The 19,962-nt window shown below is 42.8% G+C and overlaps 1 protein-coding gene across 1 annotated transcript in view; it reads right to left on the bottom strand.

Moving 5' to 3' along the window:
* The window catches only part of TRIM71 (tripartite motif containing 71), a 54,940-nt gene extending 36,020 nt beyond the window's left edge, over window positions 1-18,920 (bottom strand). The window contains exon 1 of the mRNA XM_027897885.1: window positions 18,026-18,920. Within this exon, the coding sequence (XP_027753686.1) occupies window positions 18,026-18,916 (891 nt within the window). The 5' untranslated portion in view covers window positions 18,917-18,920. The remainder of the gene's footprint in view (window positions 1-18,025) is intronic.
* Window positions 18,921-19,962: the final 1,042 nt, after the last annotated feature.

Raw genomic sequence — 19,962 nt, 5'->3', positions numbered from 1 at the left:
TCCAGGCTGCATCTCCTACATACTTATTTTTTCCTTATTCCATGACTCTTTAAAATCATCACAGCAAACAGTAAAATAGAGGTCATACATGCATAACTATTTACTGCCATATAGGCCTATTAAAAATGAAATGGTCAATAAGTTCTTGAAACAATTAAAGTAGAAGTAACCATTACTTAATCAAGGGCTAAAGTGAACTCATAAAAGAACAATTTCTTCTGCTGCTATTTGTTTCTCCTCCCTTCTCTGCAGTTCATTATAAGAAGCATTTTCACGGGTGGGTGGTGGTAAAGGGACTACTAAAAGTTAGCATCTCCACCTTAGACACAGAGGTTGTGATGCAAAAACATCAGCTTGTTCTCATGCATTAAGACATTCTCCTCCTATTTTGTGTGTAACAAGATATTGTCACAAGGGCAAATCTATTTCAACTGTGGCTGAATTTTATGAACAGGATCAAGTTGCATGCCTTCCCCCCACCCAGCTGATGAACCTTCAAAAAACAGAACCACCACCCCACAAGTTTATAACACAGTTCTTGAGTGGCATTGTTCCAGCCTTAATCGTGCACTTCAAAAGTATTAGAAAATTCCCCCCCAAAAAAAGAACTACTCTGCCCTCCATCTGCCCCACATAATTACTCTTTCCTTGACAGTCACCATCTTTTTCACCCAATCCCCACAAAACATCAGGCAGTGCTCAGGCCCAAAATCAGTTTTTAATGTTGTCGCTTTTAATGCAAGCACAAAAGCCCAGTCTGTTGTCAGTTGTGAGCATTTTATGGAGTTGCAAACCTCCAAATTCCACCCAGAGTCGCAGTATCCTCTTTGAAACTTTTCCCAATAGCTGTCTCAAAGCAAAAGACCACAAAGAGTTTATTTCATCAAACTGGAAGTTGTACGAGGGGAAACAGTCAGTGAACACCACCATATTTAACTCGTTAGACTTTTCAAATGTTTTGGATTTTGACTATTTCAGGGAGGGAGGGAAGAGAAGGCATTTACCAGCACTAGCCATGATTGATTTAAAAACAGTTTAGAGAAACGGGCAGAAGCAAGTGCAGGGCTTCCTTTCAAATTTGAAAAGAAACATATCTTGTTGTTGGCCCTCCGGTCACATTCAGTGCTGTTTTTCCTTAGGACCATCTAAACAAGACAGATGTAGCCAGTATCCAGGCAGCAGCTGAAGCCTGAGCACTAGAAAGGCACTCTGGGGTGGGGGATGGAAGGGAAAAGAGGGAGAAGAGAAGGAGGAAGCCATTTGGCTATAAAAAGGATCTTTCTTTCCTGTTGAAATGCAATGGTAAAGAGTGTCAAAATGGCTTAAGGGTGGGGAGGTCAAACATGTTTTGAGATGTTAAAAACTCTTAAGCTTTGTCAAAAAGACTGAAAAAAAATCCTTAAGGTAGAGGTTTTTGTTCTTCCATTCAAAATACTTAGCCATTATAATAGCTGCAAGCAATTCTGAAATTTCCATTATCTGTTCACTTTTATCACAAGTGAGCCAAAACTATTAACATTTTATCCTAATGAATCTGCCACTACAGAAACACTTCAGAAAATTACTGTTTTCCAGTAATTTTTAGATACACCGTAGTTGGCAATCCTTCCACCCTCCAGCAAGCCCCCATTTTAAAAATTACTACTGCTTATACAGGATGACTGACTCTGCAATAATAAGGATGCTGAAAAATAGACACTAAATAGTGCCTATTAATGCCACAGCACCAGCACAATACACCTTTATTCTGTGTGCCATCAAAATTAAACACAACACAGGGTATTTTTTTCTGCTGAACAAAAATATTTTAGTAACTTCTGGACTATTACTTGCCATTGAAATCCAAGAATGAAGTTTCAGCTGTTCTAAACCTTGATTCACAAAACTAAACAACTAATGGTGTTTACTACATGCCAAGAAGTGAGAAGAGGCTTAAAGCCTGTACAGTAACTTTCACCTTCTTCTATTTCCTCACTCTAAAATCTGCAAAAAGGAAGCATATACCTTGCACAGTGAAGCCTTGTTTGCTATGGCTACAGAAGCTCTTAAAACAACTGCAGCTTATTTTCTAGGTTATATTACAGTAGTACAAGAGTCTAGGACTTTTTTTTTTTTTAAACTCATGATAAGGAATTTATTTATATGAAATAAGAGTCACTGGAACACAGAGTGGCACCCCAAACCTCCCTCCTCTCCTACAAAGCCTTGCTCTCTCTCTCTTGGGCCAGTCATTCAGGTTTTGTTCTATAAAATGTTGAACAGCTCCCACAAATGACTTCAAACCACTACCTCAGAAATTCGATTTAAAAGTTCATTCACAGGAAATTGGATTTACACCTGCCTCAGTTTTGAGGCATGCATACAACAGGAGAACAAAAGTGCAAAGCTCCACCATGACCTCCCACCCCCACACCTGAAGGGGCTGGGTTAGGGGGTGTAAGAAAAGGACTACCTTTGGGAAAGGGTTTTGAGCTGCAACTTCTAAACAGATGCTGGAAATCCAGATCCTCTATCCCCATTACAGAGCTCAAGTTACACATCAAGAAATTAATTCCAGTTGCTAATACAGAAGTCAGGATGTTGTTAGCATCCTGACAATCCCACTCAACCACTGAAGTCCTCTCATGTTCTGTACCCACCTTTGCCAAGTTTCTACTTTCCACTAAAACTTGCTGCTTGAGGTGGGGATTACCCTAGTTTCTATACAGCCCCCTGGGATATGAGTGTCAATGCTTTGCACCAGAACTGTTCTATGGGAAAAGTCCTCTGAGAAGTGGCACATCAGACTTCTCTCTCACTTGGGCAAGTTTAAGTAGAAATTCTTCCCAGCACTCATTGGATTGGCTTGTTAGAGTAAAAGCCAACATCACGGGCCTTCTTCAAGGCTCACCTCATATCTGGCAGGTTAACTGAGCTGAAGAAGTCACCCTTCTGTACATATTATCAAGAATAAAGTTCACTGCACAACTAGAAACATGTGACCAGCAAGCCACTGCATAGTTATAGAAAGAGACAAAGCTGCTTACAGCAAGAAAAGGCTTTTGAGTGGAAGCATAACTTCCCTCTTAACTGGGAAGTGTTCTGGAATTAAGGGTTAATTACTATAACCCCATACAATAAAGGCAATCCTTAAGCTGCAATATTTTTAACTACTCTTCAAACCAACTTCACTAAAACTGTTATCAGTAACACAGTCAGATCCCAGCCTTCTTTCCCCAGCTCCGCAGAACTCAGCATTTGATCAACCTAATTTTGACCAAAACCAAATAAACAAAGATCAGTAGAAAATACTTGGTCAATCTTTTGTAAGAACATAAAAGCTGAATCCCTTTGTGCCAGACATTACTTTCAGATGCCAATAGTGTTGCCAAATTGTCTGGTCAGCTAATCTAATAAGGGCAGAAGCCCAGCTCAGTATATTTTTAAGGAAGGTATACTCAAATGGGTCAGAGTTGAGAGTCACTCAATCAAGCAGTACTCCATCTTCCTTTTGTTCCAGGCTAGAATCAGTAAATAATTAGGATCTCCATACAAATTCTTAAGTCTAACATATGTTATATTAAGACTTTCACTACACAACCACCTGTATTATTCAAAAACACAGTATCAGAAAACATCAAGAAATTACAAAATTGTTTAGAAAGGTCAGGACAGTGAGTAGCCAAGAGATGGCAGTGTTTCTATCTGGTTAACAAGAAAAGGACTAATTGTTTATAGCATTCTATTAGAGGAGGAAGTCCAGAGACATCAAACAGTGCTATACTGCAAGAGGCACAGTTTTTAAACTGCTTTTCTCCCGCTTTCAGCTGCAGCCCAGTTAAACTCAACAGCCTCTTCAGGCACTACACCCAGCTCCTGGTTAAAGCAATTGCCTTAAAAAGTAGCAATAGTACATTACTACAAATATTCAAATGAGGAGTTGCTGATGCTTCTAGACAAGAAGGTGGCAATATTTCAGTACCTTACTAGGCTTTCATAAAATGAAAGCATTATATGAGTCTGTCTAAGCAGTTGTTGAGGACTTTTTAATTGATAAAGAATTTTCAGATTTACAACATAAACTGTAGCTTAGACTTACCAAAAAAAAAAAAAAAAAAAAAAAGAAGAGTAACTGCATAAATCACTACTTAAATTTCACTTGGCATTTAAGCTAGCCTAAGGAAATCCCAAGACTGCCTCACCTCTGAATTTTTAACATGGCTATTGAACACTGGAAGATGAAGTTTCAGTTCACATGTTCAGTGCAAAGGTCACAAGCTCTGCAAGACCATGATCAGAAACATTCCAGGGCAGTATTGCTTAATTCATGGCAACAGCTTTATTTAACAAAAGCACTCGAGGAATGGTTTCCCTCCATAACTCCATATGGGATCAAACATGAAACAAAGTCAGCTTACTCCAAGAAGTGGCTTCTCTAACCACATGAGAGCTGGGTGTTCTGAGAATTTGTTTTGGCTGGTTTTGTTTCTTTTTGTTTGTTTAAACTTCAAATTACTAAGATCTTTCATTCTGAAAGCATTTCCACCTAACTGTAGCAGAATATGAGCCATGGCATACATGTTTGGCAGGAACGTCTCCCCTGCTTGGAGAAAAACAGATACATGAAATAGGGAAAAACAACCCACACACCATGATATTCTGACTGTCACTGATCTAGGAAAGTATCTTCACAGGACAGTCATTTGCTCCTAGTGAGCAGCAGTTTGCTTGGGTCAGACAGGGGTTTCTGAAGACGAGTTTCCTTTCTCAGATAATTAGTATTTATCATTTCCCATCATGCTGCTCAAAAGCTTTTGCTATTTCATATGTGCATCTAAAACAACTTACTAGATTTAGAGCTGTGGAAGTCATCTTGGATTATTTCCCTTCACCTCCTCCCTCCTTAAGCAAGGGACCTCAGAGGTGTCTGTCAAAGTATCTCTGCCACAGAAGCCAAATGGAAAAAACTGCCCATCTATATCCAAGATGAGAATCCCTAAATACAGGTGCTACATATTTCTTTACACACAGCTTAGGAAAACTCATATGAGGAAGCTTCGGAGTAAAATTGTAAGCCACAACATAGAATAATTATTCTCAAAGGGAGGAATAAACTGAATTCTGGTCAGTTCCTCAAGAACTGACAACTAAAATACAGTTAAAGTGAGGATATACTCATCCTGAGTACTTTGTCTGATTTCCATCCCTAAGTAAGCCATACACAAATGCACCTGAATTCTGCAGGAAGGTTAATACAGTGTTCTCATACACCTGGAAAAAAACAAACAAGACTTCCAAGACAGCATTCCATTTCAGTGAGTCTCATCTGCTGACAGCACACCAGGATAGCACACAGTAATTTCATCTGGGAAGTATCAATCCTTTTTTTTGGTCTTTGTTTTAACGTGTAACACTTCCTCTTTCCAATCCATGCCCTAACTAACAAAAAGTGTTTCATGTTTCCTCCCTGGATGACATTAAAATGAATTTAAAATTCAAACAATAAAGATATTGATGAAAATACTGTTTTCTCCTCTGGACAAGATGATATTAAATGGAATGCATTATATGGTACTTTAAGTTGAGACCATGATTTTTTTCTGTTACTAATATTAGTAAGCTAATATTAAAATAGCATAAGATAGGACATCTTCAAGGCTTTCTCATGATAATTTTAAAATTAAAATGGAAAGATACCCTGGGGACCAGTTACTTTAGAAATATATACTAAAAAGTTGTTTGTTTGTTTTTTAATGAAACAGCTGTATTGAACATTGGCAAAGACAAAACAGCAGTTCTGACAGGAAACTGATTCAATACATTATTCCTAGATTGATTAACTGTCAAGATTTATCTTTCATTTAGGAAAAAAATAAGTCAGTCTTACTATGCTAGCCAAACCCTCATAAATACTATATAAAAGTGATGTTTACATACATATACTGACAATATATAACGAAGACAAATGAATAGCAACGGACAAAAAAGCACATTACTGAACAGCTGAGAGGCATGAACACTTTCCATGTTTACACAGTGACTTGCACTAGATGTTTAGTCATAAGAATGCTTTCTAATGAAAAGCACAACTATTGCTTTAACCAAAAATTAATTCGAAATACACGTTGTTTAATTTCCCTTTCAAAGTTTTGGTTGTTCAGTGCAAGGCAGAGCTGGGGAAGGAAAAGAGATGAACAGGTTTGTAAGAGAGAAAGGGAACTTCCGTATTTTCTCCTTCCCCACAGCATCTTCAGCTGCAGGATTTTGCCACCTCCATTGTCCCATGACTTCAGTGAGCCTGGCACTGGCTTCTTTTCTCTTAGACTTGAGCCAGTTCACCCTGCTATTTTTTGATCAGTGCACAGAAGAATCAGATACAGAACACACTCCCTGAAGAAGGCTGAAGTCAAAAAGAAATTTTAGATAATAACTGATACCTGTGCCAAAGCTAGTGAAGCAACTAGCTGGGTTTTGTGCAACCACCTTGCTTTGCCTGCATAACAAACACCATCACTTCTCTTCGACTATAATAAATAGTTTTCTGTTCCTGTACCCCACTTGGGAGAGTCCACACACCACTTAGGGGTTTCATCAACTTAAGCTCCTTAGCAGCCCTGTTCTTTGCTGGATGGCATAACCTAGCATTAGGAACAAGTTTCAGAAGTGATATCATATACAGAATAAAAATGCTAACCTTGAATTGAATTTACAAGGATATTAATTAAGAGGCATGACTTCACTGTAAGAAACTTGTTGCCAAATGAGGCAGCTGACTAAGTCTTCCACACTAAGTTTTTTAGCTAGGCAAGCAAATTGGAAACCAATTAAAAAAGCTGTAACTAGTTTAACACCCTAAATTACTTCTATAACCACAAAAATTATGGTATACTCTCTGAAGATAAGTACAATTCAATTGCTTGCAGCATCTAAAGACTGAGATATGAAAATGAAACTTAACTCAAAAAATGGCTCAAGGTGATTCGTGTTGCAGTTTGTCCAAGTAAGTTTCATATTAAAACCTGCACTTTTAAATTAAGTTCTCCTGTTTGTTCTCTCAGCGTATAAAAGTTTTTTTGCATTTTTGCCAAAAGACCGAGATAGGAGCACCAGTAAAAACTGTCAGTAATCATGTACTACTTGAACTCACTTCACTGACTCCGAGGCATAGGAAAAGTAATGAAAGGACTGACAAGGAAGTGTTCCAGTGAAAGAAGAGCCTTTGGATCTAAGCCAAGCCCGAGTGTATAGTATGCCACTACAAGTTTAAGTGGCCAGCCACAGAACCCAACTACTCCAGTCTTTCCAGAGACATGCTGACCTAACCTATATCCAAGTCAACGCTGAAGTCTCCTACAAGGGGAAATGAAGTGTACACATTATAATAATTTTAACTCTCATGCTTCAGAACTTCTAGCAGTATCTCTCTAGTAGTTCTCTAAACGACCTACCTTCCTACAGCATAAAGAATTTTTAATTCTAAAAACAATGGAAATGTACGTAACTTCAGTGCAGCGATATGTAACAACATATGCAATCAAAGCACACAATTGCTCCCTGAAAATATTATTTCAAGGATAAGCCACTTGGGATGAAAGGCCCACATGTACTCCTTCAGGTTCAGGTGAACATTGCCCTAAGAGGTTTTCCACTTGTCTCTGTACAGAGACAAAGAAATTAGACTGGCATGACACAGCTGCTACTGTTTAGCATAACAGTTCAGATTCAGAGGTTCTTACTGAAGTACTTTTTGACAAGATGCAAAGATGGGATAAACATCGTCTTTGCCAGAAAGGCAATAACACGCAGATTAAGTCTTCTGTTTTGACAAATCACAGTCATCTAAAACTTGTGAAGTTTATCAGATATGTACACGTTTGCATACACTGCGAAAATGCATACAAACGGGAAAAGCACCTCTCAGGAGCGGCTGGAGGTTTGGAGTGGACAGCTCTCCAGCTGCATGCCAGCTATGCAATGAAAGTCATCTCAAGATCCTCTAAACCTTGCTTCCACTAGCAGCAAGTCTGCTTAGACTGCCCATTAACCCCCCTATGAACCATCCCACCAACAACCCTGCAGGGTAATTCCAGTAAGGGAGCTGTGCTTCAGAACAGGAAGCTCAAGGGTCATATGTTAGTTATCTAGTAAGAGGCTCAGAGCCCTTGGAAAAAAAAAAAAAATTAGTAATGCTAGAAGAGAGGAAGAACTACCATAAAATAATATTGTCAATTTAAATATATGTTGTCTAGAATGGAGAGGGCACATAGCAGCCAAGAAAGGGCATGTTGTTAACTTTTTGGACAATGTCAACAGCCACCATTTATAACTCTAATCCAATTCCTAATTCCAACCTTATCAATGCTTTCATGGTATTGGGGGAGGGGGGATTGTTACATCCACACCCTCATTTAAAATTGTATCAAGTACAAGAGGGAAAGAAGCAAGGAGATTATTAAATCTTCCCCATTATCATTTTACTATACACAAAAGCAGAATTAGAAGCACTGGGACCTCAGTGTTCCAGAATCCTCTCCAGACCACTGTTTAAGCTTTCTACTGCCAACGTCTTTATTATACTAATTTTTTTGTAAATTCTTTTTCTACAAACTGTCCCTCCTTTCTTCCCAAAATATCTGGCCATCCATTTAAAAGCCTTTAACAGGAGTTGACACCAAATACATTGTTTTGGGGCACCATTGCAGCACCGTAGTTGCTTCTACAGTAACTAGACGGGGGAAGTTATTTGCCATTTTTTCAGACTAGTGTTCAGTCTATTCAACTAAATTGTCTGTTGTATCATTATCTGCACGACAGTCCTCCACAACACACATGCACTTCAATGCGAGAATCACAATTTTTATTTTTCCCTACAAATAACCGCTCATCTGAAAGGACACAGTTCTCACAGCTTTAAATGGCTTGCTTATCAGTCAGTCATCAGCTTAAGAAAATCTGGTTTCCAATTCACTCATCTAGCCACAAAAGCTGTGTTTGGGACACTCAGCCGGTTCATTTGGCAACCGGTTTCTTACAGAGAAGCTATGCCTTTCTCAAGTAACATCCTTGTATGGATCAAGTATTCTTGAAATTTGAGTGACTTTGTCTAGCAGCCTGCAGACCCCCTTCACGCTCCAACTTCAATGTATTAAATCTCCAGTGCCTTTGGGCACACCATATATAGCGGTGGGGGCGGGGTGTGCTGCAGGGGGAGTGGAATTTAACCCTTTAACAGCATTGCTTTTAAAGGGAAAAAAAAAGGCGGCTTGGAGGCATGGTGCTCCTTCTTCTCGTTCTGTAACAAAGTTTTTCCTCAGAGTAACAGACCCACTCTGCCTTACATATACATGCACTTGCTAAGGTATTTTAGAACTATATAGTTGACCTCCAAACCACAGAAAGACACAGCAGCAGCAAGACCCCAGGAGCTGCCTGATCACTATCTCTAACACCCTCCACCACCTGACATGGCATTATTCAAGGTTACAGAGGATCAGGAATAGTAACCTTGTCAGGCTCGCTCACTGGTGATTCACAAACCACGCTACCAACCCTCACACGGGACAGCAGCATTTCTCTAGTTCCTGATGCAGCACTAAGTTGGATTACTAAACTTAACGGGCACAGCTTTCAAGCTTTGCTTGCACTCAATATTTAAGGTTAGGTCTTTTTATTTTGTATTAAGTGACAGTGTGAATGGTGGAGTCATGAGAACCACTGAAGTGAAGGGGGAGTGAAAAGGGGAGGATTTGAAGTTTGATAGCTGACATTTCCCCATAAATAATAGTTTGCCTTTTGTTAACCAAGAGCAGCTGAACAAAAGGTTGTATAAAATTAGTCTTGTAGCATATGCCTGCCCCTCTGGACAGCAAGTATATAGACATTCAGACTGAACCCACAAAACCCAAGACAACGTGGGACACGGTGAAGATACAGCAAGAAGCTCCAACATTACCATTGAGAATCCCATTGAGGTTTGATTCCTGAATTTCAGGTCCCTGCCAGCCTTTTAATCCAGCCAAACACAGCATTTGGTAGTTCTGTACATTTACAATACCTTAATTAGGGAAAAGTAGCTTATAACAAAAAGATAGATGGTAGTTTATAACAACATTGGGCTATGCACAAAAATACATGGGATGGGCACGTAATACAAGCAAACAAAGAAAAGATTTAGCAAACTTGACAAAACACCTTTAAATATTTTGGTAACGCATGGAGACCAACCAACATTAAAGGGAAAATGATGCCACATGAGTTCAGCTATTACCTTTAGCTCACTAAAGGACCCTTCTCCCCTCCCAGCACTGAGATTCAAACACAAGCAGTTGCTATTCTGACAACTCTGGAAAGCAGTGGTATGAGAGCAGCCTAGGTTTGCTTGTGTGATCTTAGCAGTGATTACAGTATAGTAACAAACAGGAGTAAAACATAGGAGGTGACAACAGCACCCTCTGGTTGGATTAATCTCTCTATTTCAGAAGTGAGTTTAAGACATTCCACGTTTTTTTGTTCAGTAGAGTTCATTTCCACTACAGCGTTCAAGACTTGCTTCACAGTCCCCAAAATTTAAAGTATTCAACCCTGAAAAGTGACCTGCATCCCTTGTTAGTTCAATAAGTTTAGAAATTGCCTCAAGTTGTTTCCCTAGTGCTGGGAGGTAACCCGTTTTCTCAAACTCAGCACCGGTGCAGAGGCATACAGCACAAAGCATGCAGAACTATAAACCAGTAAGTATTTGAAGTTCCCAGTTCAAGTCTTAGTCACTTCAAAAATATTTCAACTACATACATAGGAAAACTGCTGACTAGGTATCATCCTATCCAACAAATTCACCATCTGAGGTTTTAAAAACGCATGTTATGCACACAAATGAAATAACAGTAATGGAGTTCTTGTTTCTTAGAGCTGAACATAAAAGTATTAATTTATTCTTGTTAATAAATGTCAGTATTGCACACATGGGTACCAAGTCTTATTCCTTTTTTCATATTATACTATAAAGCTGGAGCATTCAAAGCTGGCCAACATCTTTAGTTGCTAAATAAGATTATTAGCTATAATAATGTTGAGGATTGACAGAAAGAGAGGAAAAAAGAAGTGGCTTAGCACCAAAAGAACTTAAGGAAAGAAGTACTACTCCTGTCTTAGCTACATACACTTTCTTTTCTTCCAGATGGGAAGGCAAAGGTGAAAGAGAAAGAAAAAGTTGTCCAAGGTGACACTGCATAGTAAAAAAGTTTTTGAACTCAAATTAGAAAACAGTTCGCAGATAGTATAGTTCCAATTCCTTAGCACATTTTAGATCCATTCCCGTGACTTTCAAAATTGATTTGGATGCACAAGCCGAATTTGTTAGGAGGACCAAACCCATCTCACCCACACAGCCCTTCTTCAAGCACAGTCAGGGAAAGTAGAAAACCCATGGAAGGAGCTGCAGCTGAGCCCATGAGAACAGCTAAAACAAGGACATATGCTTAACATATTTTAGGAACAGGGACATCCATTCATTACATTAACCAATACTTGCATTGCCAAGCAGTAGTCCCATTCCCATCCAGTATTTCTACACTTTAATTAAGACTTAGAATTATAGGGTAAAAGCATTAGTAAAAATTATGTACTACATAATTAGGATCCAAGATTATGTATGTAACTGCTCTATTGAAATTGGATTACAGCTGAAGACAATAAACCCCTTCTGTGAAATCTTTTCTTTGGTAACATTAGTCTTGCATTCAGTGCATTGTTCATGCAGCCTAAGATCTGCGCTCTCAACACATCGTGATTCTTTGTCTGATGGAAAGACATCAACAACTTTGCAGGAAGGAAGGGAGTATGGGAGGAAAACTAGGAAGAGATGGGGTCAAGACAGTATTGAAAGAGGAATGATACCTCCTTAACTTGAAAACAGAGGAACTAGGTAGTTTTCCTCTAAGGAAGCATGGTCTAGCAAGCATGTTTACATGCTCTGAAGATTTAGCTGAAAGGAGAAACTGCTACACATGATGCAAGACTTCACTAAATTGAGGCCAAAATTCAGCCAGATCTTCTCTCCCAGCCATGAGATACACTTCAAGACTTTGGTTTTAACAGAACTATAGTTAAAAAACCCTAAATTATGGGTATAGTTGAATAGTTTCATGCCTATTTATTGTACGCACATCTCCAGTCATACTTTCTCCAGAAAGTTACTGTAACCTCAGAGGTCTATGCTGCAGCCTGCAACACCCTTCCATGCAGTAATATTCTTGGTTTTCCAGAGACATGCTCTAAGTAAAACCAGTCTACAACAGTTGCCTGAACAGCCATGACATTTCTGCTTCTTCCAGTTTTTATTCACTGGAAACTGTCTGAAGTCATGTTTAATTAAGCCAGTAGTGTAACATATCAGATTATCACCAGCAGCAAAACCTGACAACTTTACTGTGTTTACCCTAAAATTTTGAGTGTATTTCAACATTAATACCACACTGGACAGAATCAAAACCTCACCTGCTCTGCTTTGACTAAAGCCAAAAGTTTTCATTCTCTTACTAAAGAGAATCAGTTAAATAAAAAAAGACTTCTGCATGCAGGGAAGAGCCAGGAGCTGAAGAGGTGACTCAGCTAAAAGGAAGGTAAGGCAGAGTAATCCAAGAGGTAACTGTTTAGCACCAAATACCTGAACATTATTTTTAAGTTAATAGTGTGAAATTAGAGATTATTAAAGCCCCTTATCATTCTGAAGGTGTTAAATTCACCTTATGTAGATCACATATGAATAAAATAACTTACTGCCCTGCTTTCTTCACCAGGAAAAAAAATTAAAAGGAAAATACAAGTCTCAGTAACTTAATCTGAAGCATTGTCTTCAGATGGGTACCTGTGTGTGCATTTGATATCAGAAGTAAAGACACAACAAGTATGATAAATGACAGGTGCATCAGTACAAAGAAGAATACAGGATTTCTCACATATACTAGAAGTATGAATTCCTCTAGTTCATGCACATTCTCCTTTAAGACTGAAGCTCTAGCAGTCACAGCACCAGCAACACAGTAAAGTATTGCATTTTAAGACCAAGATACACTCCTAAAATGATTAAATATTTTAGGAGTTAGGAGGCAAACCCTAAAATCGTTAGAAAAAGGAATAGCAAGAGCCTGCATCACATTTGTATCACATGCTGCAGCTTCATATAAATAGCCCTCGAGCAAGACACACATAACTGGGAACACAGGCATATTCCCATTGCATTAGCCAATTGTTTTGGTGAGACGAGACGTGGGTGACTGGCATTAAGAGCATCATGGAGTAAAGCTCAGCATTTGGCAGTGACTGCAAGACATTACACAAAAACAACCCCATTTAACCTACCATTCCTGCCTAACCACACTATTCCTTCTTTTCCTCTCGTACCAGTTTAGCTTGGGCCAGATTCCTCCGCAATTAAAATAAACTTATACCAATACTAGAAGAAGGGAGAAAAGTTTTCTGGTTTCTGTCACGTTAACGAGTTAAACTGGCTCAGAGAAGCATCTCCTGAGTGCACACAGCCAAGCCTGTGAGAGGACGAAGTGAGATCCCCTATCCTCTGAGTAGCCATGAGATGTTAAGAGAGCTTGCTCCCTCCTAGTGTGAAACCAGAACTTCACCCCACATTGAAGCATCTTAGACATAAATTTAATCAGCAACTTTATGCAAAGTACCAGATAAGCAGCTTTCAGTTCAGCTGACAGTTATTCATTTGAACACCTTCCCCTATTTATGCGCATTCCCCTGAAAGCTGCATCTTTTACAGCTGAATAGGACAATTAAGAAGGAATGCACTTTATTTGTGACTTAAAATGACAAGAAATACAAGAATATATGCAAATCCAGAATTCAATCAAGCAATCCTAATTTTAGCAAGTCTCGTCTACATGCACTGATAGCCCTATGAACCACTGACACATGCGGATCTGGCAAGAAACTTAGGAGTTTGTGAATTAATCTGATCAGTTCAGAACCTAACCAAAGACAGAACTGATGCAAGCAAAAGGAAGGAACAGAGTGGCTCAGGGCAAGCAGAGAAAGACCTTTAAAATCCTTTCTTGCAGTGGAGGGAGCCATGGTGCTACAGGGTTATGCCTCTGTAGAGCAATATGAGAAGTAGAGGGTCACACACCATTAAGCTGACTGAATTTGGCAACTCCACGCTTTCCCTACAAAGTGTTAGAAGTCTGCTATTGAAGTGTTTTGACCATCCACCACTGTTATCACCAAATGATACTACAGCACACATCAGCTGAGCCTTGCCATAATGCAGGCATTACTTAACCTGCAACTTGTGGCATTTTCCACTGTCTGCAAACTCACTTGAATCCAGGTAGTTTATCTACACAAGACAAGTGTCCTACAGTTGTTCCAATATTTTCTGAGATTATGATTTAGTTTGTAGGCTATTGGTATTTCTAAGAAAAGAAAAACAGAGGTGCTCTTTCAGTCTGCCCGACGAAACAATCAAGTACGTTTTGCATTTTGACATATCAGCATATTCTATTTAAATATGAGTAAGACTACACACAAATCTTTTTCTAGTTTCAAGTCCTATTCTACTTGGGTTTATTACAGTAACATCTAGCTACTACTATAGCATTGATAGTTATGTCCATACAACAAACATGACCAGACAAAGGAAAATTTTCAGAGTTGCAACATTGTTACTTTCGTAGAATGCTCTGAAACAGAGCTGAAGCATTTCCCCTGCTGCCGTGGTAGGATTTTACCTCAGACAGTGAGGTTTCAAGTGGTAAGCAACCAGCAGGTCTACGACAAAAAATTGCCTTTTTGCTTCCTTCCCCCCCCCCCCACAGGAATAGTTTATTCACTTACTTTCATGCATCACTGTAGTGTTTGCAACCACTGCCACCCTGAAAGCAGTGTTCAGGGTTCCACTTTCTTTAATGTTTGCCACTACTGCAACAGTCAATATACTCTGTTTTAGAGACTGTATGTACTCATAATACACGAGTCAACAGCTCAACTGAGACCAGAACCAACTCGACTAAAAAGAGAACTCCAGACTATCCCAGTTAAGAGCTGAAGTCTGCATTTCTCAGCATTTAAAGGATGACCAGCTATGCTGATCTAGTCTGGCAAATGCGTATGTGCAGTCTTGTTTTGAGACTTGGAACACCCAGTAAGTAACCACCCACAGTGTTATTTCCCTTCTCACTTGAGGGAGTCTCAAAACAGGAGTTGAATGAGGAAAAATAATGAGGAATGGACAGTGACTCCCAGGTGGAGAGGTGGAAAGACCAGAGAGAAACAGAACCAAAGGTAACAAATGAGTAGCGATGTTCAGACAGGAGTATCATGTTCTAGCCAAAAAGAATTAGGGAGCCAGCAATTTTTGTTGATAAAAAACCCTCAGGGACAGGGTCAAACTCCTTATAACTGATTCAAACAGGGGAAGGAGAAACCGCATCCAAGAAAACTACTCTTTCAGCAGCTCACATATGAGATCTGCCTGTGCTCAAACCTTACCTGCATGACATTGGTCTGAGGGAATAGCCTGCTCACCAGCTTTTCTCACTTACTTACTGAGCAGAACCAGAGTATCTAACCACTACTAAGCCTTCAGGCTACCATTCCTGTCTTGCATTTTAGGTTTGTTTTTACACTATTAGCCAAACAAAGTACTTAAGTGATGCACTAAGTACTCTTCTGAAAGGCTGCCTTTCTATTATCGTTGCTTTTATGAGGCTATAAATAGCATTCTTAGAATTAAACAAGCAATAACCCTCGCAGCTTTGCAGCCACCCTTTCTCAAAAAAAAGTTGTTCACATCGCCCATATTTTTAGCCGAAGTGAGAAAGTTTTTCAGTATAAACGGTACCCAACAGTCAGTCTCTCCCAAACAATTCCCCTTGAGTGAATAATAAAGACTTGCAAATACTCATCAGGCACACCCGCATTAAGGAACCACCAAAACCCCCTAATCAAGAACAGTAGTAGATCATTAATTTGCAGAATAAAAGCCTTTCTCAACAGGAGCTGAAGGCTTGAAAATGCTTACTTATTTTAACACAGTTTCTAGATCTACAGGACACAAGAACACCCAAAACCAATTCTGTGAGACATGGACTCTTTTCAAAGCACACAGTTGAAAATAAAATTAGCTAGGTAAAATAAATTAAACTTCTTTAGAAGTTACAGCTTCTAGAAAAGCTGTAGGGTTTAAGCAAGGCTAGAGTATCCTTGTTCCCTTTGCAATTTAAGAGTTTAAGTTTACAAAATACCTTGGAGTTCCTGTCCCAAATATTCTTCACTAAGTAATGGAGAACACATCCCTTTAGAAGATGGATATTTTATGCTATGGCCAAAAGCCCTTCCATTATTTCATTTTACACACTTCGACAAGAACTTTCATACTACTGAGAACATAAAAACTAGAAGCTTTTCAGCCTATACCACTAATCCAGAGTTATACTCCAAAATGAATGCAAAAAGGTAGCTTTTTTACTATCTTAAGAACATCATGCCTCATCTCATTCTGCTTTTCAATATTACGTGTGTTCTAGGAAGCCCACTAGCAGGAAGATACTTAGATACCACAAAAAAACTGTAGGCAGCCCAACTGCAATAACATTGCTGGGTTGCATTTTTTTTTTAAACTTCACTGTCCATCAAGTACGCTCCACATTCTCCAAATGTCATTAAGGTTTTTCTTTTTCCACAAAATCCATACTTTGTCCTCTTACACTAGCAACTTTAAGAAACAAAAAAAATGCTCTTCCAGACCTTCCTAGAAAAATTATTTCTGAAGCACAGCAATATTAGAGAAGATTAAAAAAAAGTGCTCCTGCAAACCGAAGACAAAGGCATCGCCACATCTCCCTAGGCTAAACACCTTCATCTATCAGTTAAGCAAGCATCCCACAGCAAACTCTTGTACTAGCGGTCCTCAGGCAGATTTTCTCCTGTAGCCCCTTGTGCTGTCTGATTTCATACTGGGAGAAAACTACATCCAATACTGAATTTACCGGAAAGTTCCAGCAAAATCCCCCTCGTTGACGCCCAGAGCAGAAGGGGCAAGACAGCAGATCGCCATTTTCCAGCTTCAAATGAAAAATCAAGTTTAAAACTGTCACAGCAAGAAACTGTCCCAATGAAACTTAAGACACTTTCAGTACATTTTGAAGAAGCCGCTGTCTCTTTTAAGGTCTATGAAACAATACTCAGGGTCACCAGAAACAAAATTTAAACCGCTTTGGTTTTGGAAGTTACGACCACGTAAAGCAAGTTCCCGTTTTTGCATCACTAGATGCAGCTGGTATTCACAACGGTGAGTACCTCTGCTAAGTTTTTGACTACTTTTTATTTATTTATAAATAAATAAGCAAAAAGGAGTCCTTTCCTTGATAAAGTTATCTTCCTTCCCTATTTATTCGTTTTTTCTCTTTCCGATGGGTCACACGCCAAACGCAGTGGAACAAAGCAGACTCCACTTAGCATTAGAAGCATTAGGGGCTCGGGTGGGGGGGTGGAGGGGGGTTCTAAACTTCTCTCTTGCATCTCCACGGCCCCACCACCCCTCGGTACGCGCCCGACGAGCTCCCTCTGAGGGGCAGCGACCGCAGCAGCCCGATGCCCCCTCCGCAAACCGCGCACAGGCAGCCCGGGGCTCCGGTGACCGCCTCTGGAGACAGCGTCTCCCGCATCTCGCAGAGAGCCCCCCCGGCTCACCTTTACCACCTCCTTCTCCTCCCGGGCGGCGGTGCGGAGCGACGCCCGGTGGGAGCAGGGCGCGGCCGGGACGCCGCACGCCCTCCCCCGGTGTCTCAGGGGCTCCCGTCCCCCGCACCGGTGCTCCCAAACCCAAGCCCATCCCCGGCCCCCGAGCCCCGCGGTAGGAGCCCAGCGCCTCCGCGGGCTGCGGGAGCGCCGCGGCCGGTTCCCACCGCCGCCTGCCCCCCGGGAGGCAGCGATGCGGGCGGGGGCCCTCTGGCGCCGGCCAGGGGCAGGAGCGCGGCCACCCCCTCTCTTCTTTCCTCCCTCCCTCCCGCGCCGCGCACCGGCTCACCTCGTCGTCGTGGTGCTGGCAGTAGCTGGCCCGGTCGGGGAAGACGGAGAGGATGTTGTATGGCGAGGCAGGGTAGGGCGGGCTGAGAGCGAGCGGCGCGGCGGGGCCGGCGGCGGCAGGGCCGGCGGCGAAGCGCTCGATGAAGTGGTCCTTGGTGAGGCGGACGCGCTGGTGCGCCCGCACGCAGTTGTCGCACAGGTGCTCCTGGCAGTCGAGGCAGCGGGAACTGGCGGCGTTGCCCTCATCGCAGGAGCTGCAGCGGGGCTCGCCCTGCCGGCTGTGGGGCCGCCGCAGCAGGAGCGCCGCCGAGCCGCCGCCGCCGCCCGAGGAGGAGGAGGACGAAGACGTCGAGGAGGGCGCGGCCGAGGCGGCGGCGGCGGGAGAGGAGCCGGCGGCGCGGGGTGGCCCCGGCGGCGGGCGGCCGTGGTGCCGGTTGTTGCCGCCGCCGCCGCCCCCTCCAGCGCCAGAGCCCCCGGTCGGGCCGGCCCCGGCGGCGCGGCCGTTCTTCTGCTCGTCGGCGGCCGCGGCCACGACGACGACGTCCAGCAGGTTGCTGAGAAGGAAGTTGGAGGAGGGCAGCGCGTCCATGCCCGAGGGCTCCGAGATCACCACCTTCTGGTCGCAAATGGGGCAGCGCAGCTTGAGCGCGTCCCCCGCGCCGGGGTGCCGCTGCGCCTCCAGGCACTGGCGGCAGAAGGCGTGCAGGCAGGGCAGGACGTGGAGCCGCCTCGGCGGGCCTCCGCAGGAGGAGCCGCCGCCGCCCCCGGAGGAGCTGGACGTCTGCGAGGAGGACGAGGAGGTGGAGGAGTTGGAGGAGAGGGGAGCCGGCGACCCGCACATCTCCTTGCACAGCGGGCAGATCTGGAAGTCGGACTCGGGAAACGAAGCCATTTGCGGCAGGCCTGACTCCCCGATGGGGGGCAAAAACGTGTCTCTCCTTACTCAAAAAAAAAAAAAAAAAAAAAAAAAGGCAGCGTGGGCGGAAAATAACAGAGGCGCGGGGAGAAGGTAGTTCTGCAAGCAGCTTACGAGCAAGCTGGCATCGATCAGTCGTTTTGCCAAGTGGGATCGATTGGCCGGTTTTGCAAATACTGTGTCATCGATTCGGCGGTCTGCAGGGAGCTGGGTCCTCGCCTCGTAGCTCGCTGCTGCCGGGCTGGCTGCTGCGGGGGGGTGGGGGGGCGGGGGTATTTTTGGTATCAAGGTGTAGTAGCTGTCCCGTTCTCCCTCAGAAAAATGGATCCTGTCTTCCCTCACATGTACTTAACCCCCGATCCCCCGTTGCATTAGACAAATTGTATCGATTCCCGGATCGGTCAATACCTCACACAGTCTTCTCATCTCCCCCTCGGGTCAGCAGTTTGACAACGTGGTTTGGTTACTTGTCTTCTTCCTAAACGGAAAGTGCATGGGCGCCGATCGCCCGATCCCCGCCGCATCCAGCGGGGACCAGACCTCTGTCCGCCGGGGCTCGGCTCCGGTTCCCACGGCCGCAGAACCGGGTCGGGGTGGCAGTGCAAGTCCCTCTCGGCCGGGCGGGGAGGAGGCGGATGGGGGGGCAGCAAGGGCTTAACTCAAGTTTCGCTCTTTCTTCTTGGGGCGTTGGGTTTTTTCCTCTTTTCCTTTAAACCTGTGCTTGTCGGGGGGGAAGGGGAAATTTCGTTTCAGTTCCCCCCTCCACTTTTGCAATCCAGAGCAGCTCTAGGAGAGAGAGAGGCACTGAAACACAGTGGCCAGGCAGACTTCTCCGGCTCCAGTCCTCCCCCGCCGACGCCTGCTCCACCACCGCATGACTGGGGGGTGGGGATGGAGGGCGGCGTTGATGCCCACCCCACCGGCAGAGACTCACGCTGGCGGGACGTGGAGGAGAAGGAGGAGATGGGAAGAAAAGGGCTCCGAGGGCGGCCAAGAAGAGCAGTCCCCTCACTCGCCTCTTT

This window comes from Empidonax traillii, unplaced genomic scaffold, assembly GCF_003031625.1.
Source record: "Empidonax traillii isolate 1590-97213 ecotype Southwest subspecies unplaced genomic scaffold, ASM303162v1 scaffold19:size3308961, whole genome shotgun sequence".
NCBI classification, from domain to species: domain Eukaryota; kingdom Metazoa; phylum Chordata; class Aves; order Passeriformes; family Tyrannidae; genus Empidonax; species Empidonax traillii.
This window is presented reverse-complemented; position numbering and strand designations above follow the sequence as displayed.